The sequence below is a fragment of the Bufo bufo genome, chromosome 5 (genome assembly GCF_905171765.1).
Source record: "Bufo bufo chromosome 5, aBufBuf1.1, whole genome shotgun sequence".
Taxonomy (NCBI): domain Eukaryota; kingdom Metazoa; phylum Chordata; class Amphibia; order Anura; family Bufonidae; genus Bufo; species Bufo bufo.
The window spans coordinates 276,661,614-276,675,863 of NC_053393.1; the positions used below are offsets into that span (position 1 = coordinate 276,661,614).

Below are 14,250 nucleotides of genomic sequence, written 5' to 3' on the forward strand. Positions count from 1 at the left end.
TATTGTACAGTTAAAATGTTATTGGTTTCAATAAATTACACATATCGATGCAGCAGTTCTTAACTTGAAACTTAGCACGTTATCTAACCAAAGGCAAGAGCCTTTTAATTGTGTACACGGTGCGAATATGTACATATAGCATAAACAACTATATAGAATAAGCAATATGATAACAATGACATAATAGTAGCATGAAAATGAGCTAAGGGAAAATCCACAAGAAGAAAATACATTGACAAAAATGTCAAACTTTTTTATTTTTAATTCAAATTCAAAATGAGTTTTATGCACAGAAAACAGAATCACATTGAAAATGCACACAGATCAAAGTTATGTCTAACTACTGCACAATTTAACAGGCTATAAAATCGCTATTGTTAAAGGTGTTGTCCTTGATCAAACAGAATTTTGAAATCAAATAAGGTTTGAAAAATGCTCCTGTGTCAAGATATTGCTGTTAGATTCCTATATGAGCACTCCCTGATGTAATTTTTTTTTATTCCCTCTCAGAAAGTCCATCTAAAGCATAGAGTTTTGGTGAGAAGAATTGCTTGTTCGCGAATGTTACTGGCTGGCAGGAATCATTATGCCACCAAAGTACAAGATTATCCAAATGGTGGGATTGAGATACTCGGCCTGTTTGACCACTTACACTAAACATATCAGGTAGAACTGCTGAGAGGGAGTCAAAAGAAAAAAAATGAATAATTTTAATAAATTGTTATATGTTGTGTGGTCTAATCGTAAAAGTAATATTTAAAGGAAACCTGTAACTGTGGGCTGCATAGTGTTGTGACAGATGTGCTGATTTCAGCAGTCTGTCACTTCTGGGATAGCAGTCTGTACTGTAGAGTACTAGAGTATTGACATTCCCAACACCGCAGTGGGTGCCAGCGCTGTGAGGGAGGGGAGTCTAAGATATTGGGGGCAGTGAGCTTTATAGGATTAATCTCCCTTGCAGTGCTGGCACACGCTGAGGGGTTCAGCATGTCAGTACTCAAAGTACAGACTTCCATCCCAGAAGTGACAGACCACTGAAATCAGCTGGTCTGTCACTACATTATACTGACCTCGGTGAGGGAGGCATAGTGCAGGTGACAGATTCCCTTTAATCGTTAGAAAATCCCCTTAATGACTATAAACAAACCATGATGTCCATCTTGAAGAACCATATCATGGTTTGTTCTACTATTGCTTTATAAATCTAAAAAATTACAATAAATCTGATAATTTGTTTTCGTGGTAATTGTAATGGACTCCAAAACATGTTGCAGCATATTAAGGTGATGAATGATACAGTGTATTAAATGTATCAACCCCAAATTTCTTGTAAATATCTCTTTTCATCTTTTAGTGAGGCAAGTATCTTCATCGCATCAAGCTTGTCCACACATAGCTCAGCACATAAAATATCAGCTAAAGAATTATTAACATCCTTTGCCATATTTTTGGCATCTCTGGAACAAACAAGAAAATACAAAAATGTTAATGTTATTCAATATACAAAACAATTTAAAAAATATTTCTACAAAATAAATTAGCTTCTCGATCTGGTGCCTTTTTGTACTATACAAAAGAGAATAGAACTTCTGATTACTGAAAATTACTACAAAATCACAAACAAATAAAAAGTTCCTATAATGTTGCAATCATGGAACATGACAGCGTGAATGATAATCCCTGATTTATAGCTGGGGCTAGTGGCATGGATCACTTTTTATTATCATTATTATTATTATTATTAATTGAGACAGGTTTGGGAGGCAAAAAACAGGAATCTCTCTTGAATGGGAAAAAAATTAATATGAATTGTGTGTGTTAAAAAACAAAAATGAAAGTGGCAGAGTTTGTCCTCTAACGGGAATTGCTGCCTAAAGTACAAAGTTCTGCACTTGATCTCTATTGAAGACCGCATTTTTTCTAAAATTCTTACACCTACACTGTGGTGACCTTAGGATCCCCAGGGGAACTTTCTTAGTAGTTCCAGAGGAGTGAATTGAGCACTCATGCAGGAAGCAAGGGGCGTCCCTCACATAATTAAATAAAGAAGCCCACCGTCTTCTTTACTGCATGCAGCCTCAGTCGAGCTTTTTCACTGTCTGGTGCCTGGCAGCTTAGTTAGGGAGGTTGTTTCTAACAGGTGTTCATATTGGCACATCCTTGCTTCCTATATAAACAGGTACTGAGTGCACTGATAACTCACCCTGTCTACAGGGGGCACATCATCTGAAGAAATAAGAGACTTAAGCTGGATTTTAACATCTTACCCTCTGTATTGTAAGGGTATTTTCAAGGGACTGATTGGTTCTCCCCTTTAATTAATACTTTGTGTAATAGTTTATACGTTTCCCTTGTAATGAAGTGGGTTAGAGAGAGTGCCTATCCCCCATTGTGCTGATAAGACCACTTTCCTGAGTGATCTCAGAGACATGTGTGCTGCACACTGGAGGAGTGGTTAACAGGTTAAAATATTATGATACACATTCATTTAGCAGACTCCACCAGGCCCTCCATTCTAGGTAGGATGTGAGTATGATTGCCCTATCTTTCTTTTACACCCTGGGGTGTCGGTCATGTGTTATATTGGGGTAGACAGCCATGGGTTATAGCATGATCAACAGAGTCTCCACCCCATTTATGCTAGTGATGTTTATTTACTTTTTATTATTCTGTATATGATTTCTTTGTGTTATCGTACATTTAATCACTTAGTAAATATATTTATTCACGTAGCCTGCGTAAGCTTATTCATTATCAAATCTTTCAAATTCACTTTACGTTACAAATGGTGGCAGTAGTGGGATTTGAAATATGAATATGCTTATCACTGACAGGGTGTTACATAGAGATAGGGTAGCTTGGACCCACCACTCCAAATGGGAACCCGGGCATTCACAGGAATTAATAATCTGCAGGCGGATTATTAGGGTTGCATGTGTTGTGCAAATTTGCTATGAGCTGTGAGTGGAGCTGTAGTAGGCTTGGTCAAATCTAGCAAATTTATTTTGAAAGTTGTAGAACTGAGCAAATTCTAGTGAAAATCTGTAAGACTCTGTGAAGTTAGAGCTTGCAGACTGTGGACATCAGAGCTCAGGGGCATAGCTAAAGGCTCATGGGCCCTGGTGCAAGAGTTCAGCTTGTGCCTCCCCTTCCCTCAGTGCTCTGTGGCAAGGGGCAGGGAAGCACATAGGATTCCTGCTGCCTGAGGCAAAAATTGAAATGCCCCCCCATGCCAAATTCTTGACCTATCCCGTTACCTTCAGTCAGAGGTGTAACCTGACCAGCAAGCACTTTCTATAATACTGGTATCTTCTTATGTGGCACAAGTCTTTTTGGGCCCCCTCAGGCTCCTGGGCCCAGTAGCGACTGCTACCTCTGCACCCCCTATAGTTATGCCCCTGTTAGAGCTCCTGTAATGTTGAGGAGGATTCTGATGAGTTAGAAAACAGAGCAGTGTCAAGATGTTAATTTATGGCACTGGCAAGAGAGAAAGTGCCTGAGTGTCTACAATGAAAAAGGCACTTGTGTTAACCTGTTTGCTACCAGCGCCGTACATGCACGGCGCTGGAGCAATGTGTAAACATGGCGCCCGCTCGCACGTGCAGCGTGCGCCATGGCCAGCAGGTCTCTGCTGTTTCATACTGCCGATCGTGGTAATTAAAGGCTTTAGATGCCATGATCAAGCAAGATCACGGCATCTAAATGCGCAAAAACCCCAGTGTGTGCCAATAGATATGTGTCTAGCACTAAGAATATAAAGGTGTTAGAAATATATCTCTGTTGAAATAGCTCTGCTTTCCAGAGTGTGACAAAATATGTTGGTCAAAAAGATAAAGTATTGTCTGGTATATGTGAAAAGTTGAAGGTTGATCCTTGAACAATGCCCTACCTTTAAACAAGGGTTGGTGTGCCTGGGCTGTTAAGGGATATAGACAAACAGATAGTTGTATTTTATTGCCCAATCACCCTAGTCTCTCGCTCTGTTTCTTTCCCTTGCTGAAGTCTCAGGAAAGTTGAATGAATCCTTGAGAGATAAGAGTCAGGAAAGGGGGGCTGATGGCTGTGGTGGGCTGATTCCATCCCCCAGCCTTAACAGAGAAGACTTAAGAGACAGATAGTTTGCTAGGCAAACATTCTTTAGATAAGAGATGTTGGCAATGCAAAAGTGACCATGAAGAAGGGAGGGGGGGGGGGGGGGGTATGAGGCGTACCTGTTTCTGCATCTAAAGGAACGGGAGATAATGAACTTCCCCAAGCTGAATCTGTCTCTAAGGATGTACATAATAATAAGCCCTTCATAAGAGTCTGGCTCCCTGAGCAGGGATTCTCCACCTGCTTTTACATCTCACACTGATAATGTGGAAGGTGGGAAAGGATGCCTGGCCCCGACCTCTACTTTGGCGCCCCCCTCAGGTAAAGGGCCTGTCTCCAAAAGGAGTGGCAAAGCATTTTCCTATGGATATGCCTGCCTCATGGAGCTTGGATGACCTATCATTCCCTTCTGCCTCTATTTCTGAAGAAACATGAAACATATATGATTCTCTTACAAAACAAGTATGTCTTTTTTTATAAATGTCTCAAAAGCTGATCATATTGAACGTAAAATGTCAATGATTTTGGTGGTGCATAACAAGTTAGGCCACATTTACAACACTGTTTATTTTTCCGTACTTCTGATCCGTCAGAACAGAAAAAAAGGCTTTATTTTGAGAATCCATTGTGCTCACTTTCCATCTGTTTTTTTTAGTTCCATATGAAATTTATTATTTTAGACGGGAGAAAAAGTCCTATGTGGAGGTCTAAAATAACGGATCTCTGACGGAACTGACAAAAACAGATACAAAATCAGCACAACGCATGATCAAAATAAAGAATCAATTTTCTTCCTTTGTTCTGACACATCAGAAGAACATAAACTAAACAGTGATGTGACTGTGGTCTTCCTGGGTGCCCATAAGGTGCTTGATGAAGAGGTGCAATGGTTGAAATGTGATGCAAAAGAATGCTGCAGGTGTAATAATATTAAAGTAAGGGGTATTTCAGAGGATGTTTTGCTTGCAAAATTTATGTAGAATTTGCACCAGTTATTTCAAGATATGGTTCCCAGGTAGACACCCCAGAATCTCACCTTAGACAGGGCTCATCATATCTCTAAACCAAAGACTGCACCACTAAAAGTTCCACAACATGTACTAATACGTATAAATTTCTATTACATAAAGGAAAAAATATGCTTAAAACCTGGAGGTGTTCTCTTCCTGACCTATACACTGCTTTGAACTTGTTTCCTGACATCTCTGCAGAACGTTACAGGCTAGATATCAATTCCCCCCATTCACACAAGTTCTACAGGATCGTCATATCAAATATAAAAGGCGATTCCCCACTAAACTGCTGGTGATCCAAAATGGCTCTACAACAGTGCTTAACACTGTGGATGACAACCTAAATTACCTCAAGAAGTGGAATCTGTTGTATTCAAGAATGTGTAAATCACACAAGTCTGGACATTGAACTCATCGTCAGTTTTACTATTACATAAGATGAGATACTGACTGTTCTCTGATAACTTAAGACTGTTTTCCTTCCTTTCTCCACTGAAATTCGGTGGTATTGCATCATGACATTTTTACCACAGTTTAGCTGTTCAGGTTTTTTTTTTTTCTCCCTTTCGTTGGTACTGGTATCATAAACAATTATGTGCTCCAAAACCTAAATGGTGCACCTTTCTTACTGAGCCATGCTGTGTAACTAAACAGCAGTTTATGACGATATATAGGGTATTGCCATACCCAGGAGAAATTGTGTAACACATTTTAGAATGGTGTTTCCCCTGTTAACCCTAATTAAAATGAATATCTGGGTCTAAATTTGCTCCATAAAAAAAATAAAAATAACACTTATTATATTCCTATATGAATTCCATGAGAGGTTTAGTTTACAAAATGCAGTCACTTTTCGTGTGTGTGGCGACGGTTTCCTCTGTACTGGTACCTCTAGGATTTTGCACATGCAACAAAACCCCTGGAAACGAGTCCAGCAAAATTTGAGCTCTAAAACCTAAAAGGTGTTCTTTTCCTTCAGAGCCATCCCATTTGCCCAAACAGTTTATGTCACATGTCATGTGTACACGTTTATGACCACAGATGGTGTATTGACATACCCAAGAAATATTGTGCAAAACATTCTAGGATGGTTTTATTCCTATATATCTTCTAAAAATTAAACATTTTGAGGTACTGTAGAAAATAAATATGTAAAAATGTAAAAAATATGATTTTAAATTTTCACAGCCCAATATTAAAAAAAACACAAATGGTATCAAACTGCTCTTTACACCACTAGATAAATTCCTTGAGGTGTGTAATTTCCAAAACTGGGTCAATTGGGGAGAGTTCTTAAGTATTCGCACAAAGCCTCTGGAAACCAATAATGTAATGGTGCCTGAAAAACATCCCGATAGAAAAAAGACCCAAAAATCCATAAGGTTCTCCTTTATTTCTGTGACCGGTGTTGAGTTACGTAGCAAACTAGAGCCACATGGGATACTTCTAAAAACTGCAGAATCGGGGGAATAAATAGTGAGTTTTATTTCTCTTTTAGGAAATAAAAAATTTATTAAAACTGAAAATCTGAAAATAAAAAAATATATGTCATCTAAATTTACTTTAATTTTTCTAAGCACCTAGAGGGGTAACAGATATTCTAAATATGGTCTTGAGTACTTTGAGGGGTACATTGATGCATTGCATTGGTGCATTGCATGATAGGGTGATTTAAGTTGTTTTTCTAATATATAGGGTGTGATGAATACCACACCTCGTGCCCACTTGACGTCAACTACGTCGAGCTCACGAGACGTGGTATGGTCACGGGTCTACCAAAAACGTGAAGTTACGCCCTCCAGTGGAGCACGTAAGGTCAGGTTCATATAGCTTACACACACCTCCTGTCCACGCGGGCACAGAGAGGCAACAAGCTGAGAGAGCCTTTTCACTGCCTCTTCTGGGCTGGCAGCAAATGACCCACAAAACCCTTTAGGGTTCATAGCTACAGACCAGAGGGTCATAGGAAGATGGTTCTGGGACCAATGGACCTGCCTGGGTTCCGGCTACAAGTAGAGCCCAAACCTGGTACCGTTATGTGGTTTCTATGGGGAGATACGGATATCTCCCTACCCTGACCTCGTCCCATTAACCTAAGACCATGGGAACGTACCTCGTGGCCACCGGGACACACATATGTATCTGGTTTGTGCCTGCGACGGCCAGGCGGTTCATAATTCCTTATGAAAGGTAGGTGCCAACATGTCTGGGAGGTCTCATTGATCCGGGGCAATGGCGGATACCCCCTGCTGGGGGTTTTCCTGCAGGATTCAGTTGGCTCCAAACTGGTGGAGGTGAGGTGTGACCTTCTCCTTGAAGCCTGGACCCCCTGGGGGGGGGGCTTTCTTCCTTGCCATCTGACACTCAGGTGGCTGGGGGGTGGAAACTAATTTTGCATGTACACTGAACATGCCGAGAGGTGCATCAGATGACAATCAGGCCTGGGGCTTTGAAGCAGGGCCCTCCTGTGGAGTTCACTACCTCCGCTTTCTGTCAGCAAAGGGGGGTGTGAGGACATGGCTGACAGTAAATATTAATCCATATTCCTCACACCTCCCCCTTTTAGAGGGCGCCAGGGGGCAGCACATTCCTGTGTTCCCCCGTGCGCCCATCCGCACCCTCTCCTTGTCGGGATAGCCCATCGGTGTTCCTGTGGTCACGGCCGCTTTTGTGGCGAATGGTCAAGTGATACTGCTGGAGAGCTAGGCTCCAGCGTAGCAGCCTCCCATTCGTCCCGGACACGGTGTTTAACCAGCTGAGGGGGTTGTGGTCGGTCTCCACCGTGAAGCGGCGCCCGTATAAATACGGCTGCAACCGTTGCAGGGCCCAGACAATTGCCAGGCACTCCTTCTCCATTGTGGAGTACGCCACTTCCCTCGGCAGGAGCTTCCGACTCAGGTACAGAACGGGGTGTTCCTGGCCCGTAGTGTCAACCTGGCTGAGTATGACACCAAGGCCAAAATCACTGGCGTCGGTCTGCACTATAAACGGCAGCGTGAAGTCGGCCGCCTGTAGTACAGGGAAGCTCGAGAGGGCGGCCTTCAGCACTCGAAAGTACGTCTCGCAGTCGTTCGTCCAATCGACTGCGGAGGGCAGCTTCTTCTTGGTGAGGTCCGTCAAGGGCTTCACCAGGCTACTATAGTGGGGGACGAACCTCCTATAGTACCCGGCGGTGCCCAGGAAGGACATCACCTGTTTCTTGGTCCTGGGGGTGGGCCAGGATGCAATAGCATCCACTTTCCCAGGCTCTGGCTTAAGGGTCCCCCCGCCTACCCGGTGCCCCAGGTAGTGGACCTCGCTTATGCCCAGCTGGCACTTTTCCGGCTTGATGGTCAAGCCTGCCTGGTGGATCCTCCCCAGCACCTGCGTCAGGTGCTGTAGGTGATCCTCCCAGGTGGGAATGAAGAGGGTAATGTCATCCAGGTACGCGGCCGCGTACTCTTCAAGTCCCTTAAGCAGCGTGTTGACCATCCGCTGAAAAGTGTCAGGGGCATTCTTCATGCCGAACGGCATCACCGTGGGTTCGTAAAATCCAAAGGGTGTGATAAAGGCATTCCCACGCCTCCTGGGTCAGGGGAATCTGCCAGTACCCCCGGCTCAGATCCATGATGGTCAGGTACCGGGCCCCGGCCAACTGATCGAGCAGGTCATCGATGCGTGGCATAGGGTACGCATCGGTGACCGAGACAGCGTTGAGTCCCCTGTAGTCCACGCAGAACCGGGTGGTCCGGTCCTTCTTTGGGACGAGGACCACAGGCGAGGCCCAAGCGCTGTTGGATGCCTGGATGACCCCCAGCTTCAGCATCTCGTCAATCTCCTGGCGCATGTGTTGCTGCACCTCCAAGGAAACCCGATATGCTGAACGCCGGATAGGGGGGTGATCCCTAGTGTCCACGTGATGGACGGCCAACTCCGTCCTTCCGTGCTTGTTGCTAAACAACTCCCGGAAGGGGTGAAGGGTGGCCCATAGCTGGGACCGTTGGTCCTTCAAGAGCTGTTGGCCCACCTCCACATCCTCGATGGACCCACCCGCCTTCACCTGGGTGAGCATGTCCTCTTCGGGGAGGTTGCAGACAGGGAGGGCACATGCCTCCCTCTCATGATGAGCCTTCATCTGTCACGGATGGTGTACAGGAAACAAGATAATACAATACAAACAATGACTTACTGGATCCACAACTAAGGAACAAAAGGGAGACCCCTGCAATCGACCTGCCGCTCTCCCTTATTGCTCAGCCTATGCGACCACCCCAAAGGTGGATGGGCGCATATCCACGTACCTCGGCTATCTTAGACCTGAAGGCCCTACAATAGTGAGGGGACACGACCACCGGCTCCCTACACAGACACGGAGGGAGTCAGGGTCACCTGGATCCAGAAAACAGAAAATCATAAATACATAAACAGAACTTATCTTGCAGACGACAGTGAACAGAGAACAGTGAACTGGGAGCTGGGAACTAGGAACAGCATGCACACACACTCCAGGAAGTTGTATCAGCCGCACCCTACTGCCTTATGGGGAGGAATTTAAAGGGAGGTAATCAGTCTGACTGCATGACAGCTGAGATAGCCTAACGAGGTGAGAAACAGAAACCAAAACAAAGAAACTCAAGGAGGAGGATCTGGACGGCTCCTGTCAGAGCTTCTCAGCTGTCTGGTTGTGACAGTACCCCTCCCTCTAGGAGTGGACTCCGGACACTCAGGGCCCACCTTCTCAGGATGGGACCTATGGAAAGCCCTGATGAGACGAGAGGCCTTAATGTCCGTCACTGGGACCCACATCCTCTCCTCAGGACCATAACCCTCCCAATGAACGAGGTACTGGAGGGAACCGCGGACAAGACGAGAATCCACAATCCTAGAGACCTGAAATTCAAGATTTCCATCAACAATAATCGGAGGAGGAGGCAAAGGCGAGGGTACAATAGGTTGAACATGAGGTTTCAATAAGGACTTATGGAAAACATTATGGATCTTCCAAGTCTGAGGAAGATCAAGACGGTAGGCAACAGGATTGATGACAGACAGGATCTTGTAAGGCCCAATAAACCTAGGACCCAACTTCCAGGAGGGAACCTTCAATTTGATATTCTTGGTAGACAGCCACACCAAATCACCAACATTCAGGTCCGGACCAGGCACACGTCTCTTATCCGCCACACGCTTATATCTCTCACTCATGTTCTTTAGATTATCCTGAATCTTTTGCCAAATAGATGACAAAGACGAGGAGAATCTGTCCTCATCAGGCAAACCAGAAGAGCCCTCTCCAGAGAAAGTCCCAAACTGCGGATGAAACCCATATGCACCAAAAAATGGTGACTTATCAGAGGACTCCTGACGACGGTTATTTAAAGCAAACTCAGCAAGGGACAAAAAAGAACACCAATCCTCCTGATTCTCCGCCACAAAACAGCGCAGATATGTCTCCAGATTCTGATTGACACGCTCTGTCTGGCCATTCGACTGCGGATGGAAAGCAGAAGAGAATGACAAGCGAACCCCCAAGCGAGAACAGAAGGCCTTCCAGAATCTGGAAACAAACTGCGTGCCCCTATCAGAGACTATGTCTGAAGGAATCCCATGCAATTTGACAATGTGGTCAACAAATGCCTGCGCCAGCGTCTTAGCATTGGGCAAACCAGGAAAAGGGATAAAATGCACCATTTTGCTAAAACGGTCCACCACCACCAGAATCACAGACTTCCCCGAGGAACGAGGCAAGTCCGTTATGAAGTCCATGGACAGATGTGTCCAAGGACGGGAAGGAATGGGCAAAGGAAGGAGAGGACCTGATGGCCGTGAATGAGGGACCCTGGCACGAGCGCAAGTCTCGCAAGCTGCCACAAAACCCTCAACCGACTTACGAAGCGCAGGCCACCAGAATCTCCGAGCAATGAGATCCAGTGTGGCTCTTGTCCCCGGGTGCCCAGCAAGGACCGTATCGTGGTGTTCTTTAAAAATCTTGTGTCTCAAAGCGAGAGGCACAAACAACCTCCCAGGAGGACAAAGATCAGGAGCTTCTGACTGGGCTGCCTGCACCTCTGCCTCCAATTCAGGAAAAAGAGCAGAGACCACCACACCTTCAGCCAAAATGGGACCCGGGTCTTCAAAATTCCCACCTCCCGGGAAACAACGTGATAGGGCATCTGCCTTCACATTCTTAACCCCAGGGCGGAACGTAACAACAAAATTAAACCTTGAAAAGAACAAAGACCATCTGGCCTGTCTCGGGTTCAGACGCTTGGTTGACTCCAAGTAGGCCAGATTTTTATGGTCAGTAAACACGGTAATAGGGTGTCTGGCTCCCTCTAGCCAATGGCGCCATTCCTCAAAAGCCAACTTGATGGCCAACAATTCCCTATCTCCCACATCATAATTTCTCTCTGCGGAGGAGAGCTTCTTTGAGAAAAAGGCACACGGTTGCCATTTGGCAGGAGAGGAACCCTGAGACAAGACCGCACCCACCCCAACCTCAGAAGCATCAACCTCAACTATGAAGGGTAACGAAACATCAGGTTGTACTAGGATGGGAGCGGAAGCAAAACTCTCCTTGATATTAGAAAAGGCCTTACGCGCCTCTACCGACCAGGAAGAAAAATCTACCCCCTTTCTGGTCATATCAGTGAGTGGTTTAACAACAGAGGAATAATTCAAAATAAATTTCCTGTAATAATTAGCAAAGCCCAAAAAACGCATCAGCGCCTTCTGATTCTCAGGAAGCTCCCACTCAAGCACAGCGCAAACCTTCTCGGGGTCCATGCGAAAACCAGAAGCGGAAACAAGAAACCCCAGAAATTGGATCTCTGGAACCGCAAACACACATTTTTCCAGTTTCGCGTATAATTTATTCTCCCGCAGGATGAGTAAGACCTGACATAAGTGTTCCTTATGAGTCTTGAAATCAGGAGAAAAAATCAAAATGTCATCCAAATACACTAATACAAATTTTCCCATCAAATGATAAAAAATGCTGTTTACGAAATGCTGAAAAACGGCTGGGGCATTCATCAAACCAAAAGGCATAACTAAATTCTCAAAATGGCCCTCAGGGGTATTGAAAGCCGTCTTCCATTCATCTCCTTCTCTGACCCTAACCAGGTTGTATGCCCCTCTTAGGTCTAATTTGGAAAAGACTTTCGCCCCAACAACCTGGTTAAACAAGTCCGGGATCAGAGGAAGCGGATAAGGATCACGAATAGTGATACTGTTCAGCTCCCTGAAATCCAGACAAGGTCTTAAAGAACCATCTTTTTTCTTAACAAAGAAAAAACCAGCGGCAACAGGTGACTTCGAGGGTCGTATGTGTCCTTTTCTCAGACTCTCAGAGATATAAGCCCGCATAGCGACCCTCTCAGGTTGGGAAAGATTGTATAAACGAGATTTAGGCAGCTTGGCGCCTGGGATGAGATCAATAGGGCAATCATACTCCCTGTGCGGAGGTAAACCCTGAACTCCACTCTCAGAGAAAACATCCAAAAATTCAGAGAGGAAAGGTGGTACAGTTTTAGTAGAAACCTCCGAAATAGATGTTATGAGGCAATTCTCTCTGCAAAAGTTACTCCAACCATTTATTTGCCTCGCTTGCCAATCAATGGTGGGGTTATGTTTAGTGAGCCAGGGTAGCCCCAACACTAGAGGAGTAGGCAAACCGCTAAGGACGAAACATGACACATCCTCAACATGAGCATCATTCACAATTAAACGGATATTGTGAACTATGCCCTTTAATGATCTCTGAGAAAGTGGAGCTGAATCAATAGCAAAAACAGGAATATCTCTTCCCAAAGTGCATACCTGGAAACCATGAGTTATTGCAAATTGATTATCAATGAGGTTGACAGCTGCTCCACTATCCACAAAAATCTCACAAAAAATGCTCTTGCTCTCTAGCGCCACCCTAGCAGGCAGGACAAAACGGGAACTACAAGCAAACGGAAAACCTTCAATTTCCGCCTCAACCCTGCCAATAGTAACAGACGGAACATTCTTAAAAGATTTCTTCCTTTTTGTCTCTTTATTACTCCCAGAAAACTGCCTGAATCTCCTAGAGGGACAAACATTTGCCAGATGATTTATACCTCCACAACAAAAGCAAACCCTCCCCTGCGGGCTGAATCTTCTATTGTCAGAGGCAATCAACCCCAGCTGCATGGGCTCCTGCTCAGAAGGGGCTGACAGCGACTGAGACCCCTGTGCACAGAATGACACCGCTGCACTGTCCCGGGACTGAGTATGACAGGAAGGAGAGATCTCTCCTCTCTCTCTAAGACGCCTGTCAATACGAACAGCCTGAGACATAGCAGAATTCAAGGAGGTAGGTCTTTCATGAAAAGCAAATGCATCTCTCAATCCCTCTGAAAGACCATAGCAAAATTGACTTCGGAGTGCAGCATCATTCCAACCCGTATCTGCTGTCCATCTCCGAAATTCTGAGCAGTAAATCTCTGCGGATTGTTTACCCTGGCATAACAGACGTAGTTTAGACTCAGCCAGAGCAATACGATCCGGATCATCATATATCTGACCCAGGGCTAAAAAGAATTCATCCACTGAACGGAGGGGCCGTGCCCCCTCCGGCAGCGAAAAGGCCCAGGACTGAGCGTTACCCCTGAGCAGCGATATAATGATACCCACTCTTCGTTCTTCATCACCAGAAGAATGGGGAAGAAGGCGAAAATGGAGTTTGCAAGCCTCTCTAAAACGTACAAAATTCTCACTACCCCCGGAAAACGTATCCGGGAGCGAAATCTTAGGCTCAGTACAAACTCCATGAACGCAAGCTGAACCGGTCACTTGAAACTGAGAAAAAGTCTTACGGAGGTCAGCTACCTCCAAAGCAAGACCCTGAAAGCGTTCAGCCAAAAGTGTAACCGGATCCATGCTTGAGACGGTTTTGGCGGCTGATAATGTCACGGATGGTGTACAGGAAACAAGATAATACAATACAAACAATGACTTACTGGATCCACAACTAAGGAACAAAAGGGAGACCCCTGCAATCGACCTGCCGCTCTCCCTTATTGCTCAGCCTATGCGACCACCCCAAAGGTGGATGGGCGCATATCCACGTACCTCGGCTATCTTAGACCTGAAGGCCCTACAATAGTGAGGGGACACGACCACCGGCTCCCTACACAGA

General features: G+C 45.1%; 1 protein-coding gene across 2 annotated transcripts in view; it reads right to left on the bottom strand.

The window, feature by feature from the left end:
• Positions 1-264: 264 nt before the first annotated feature.
• MTRR (5-methyltetrahydrofolate-homocysteine methyltransferase reductase) overlaps positions 265-14,250 on the bottom strand; it is a 1,123,497-nt gene continuing 1,109,511 nt past the window's right edge. For both annotated transcript variants that reach the window (XM_040431866.1, XM_040431867.1), the window contains exon 15: positions 265-1,457. In XM_040431866.1, coding sequence (XP_040287800.1) covers positions 1,313-1,457 — 145 coding nt within the window. In that variant the 3' untranslated portion in view covers positions 265-1,312. The remainder of the gene's footprint in view (positions 1,458-14,250) is intronic.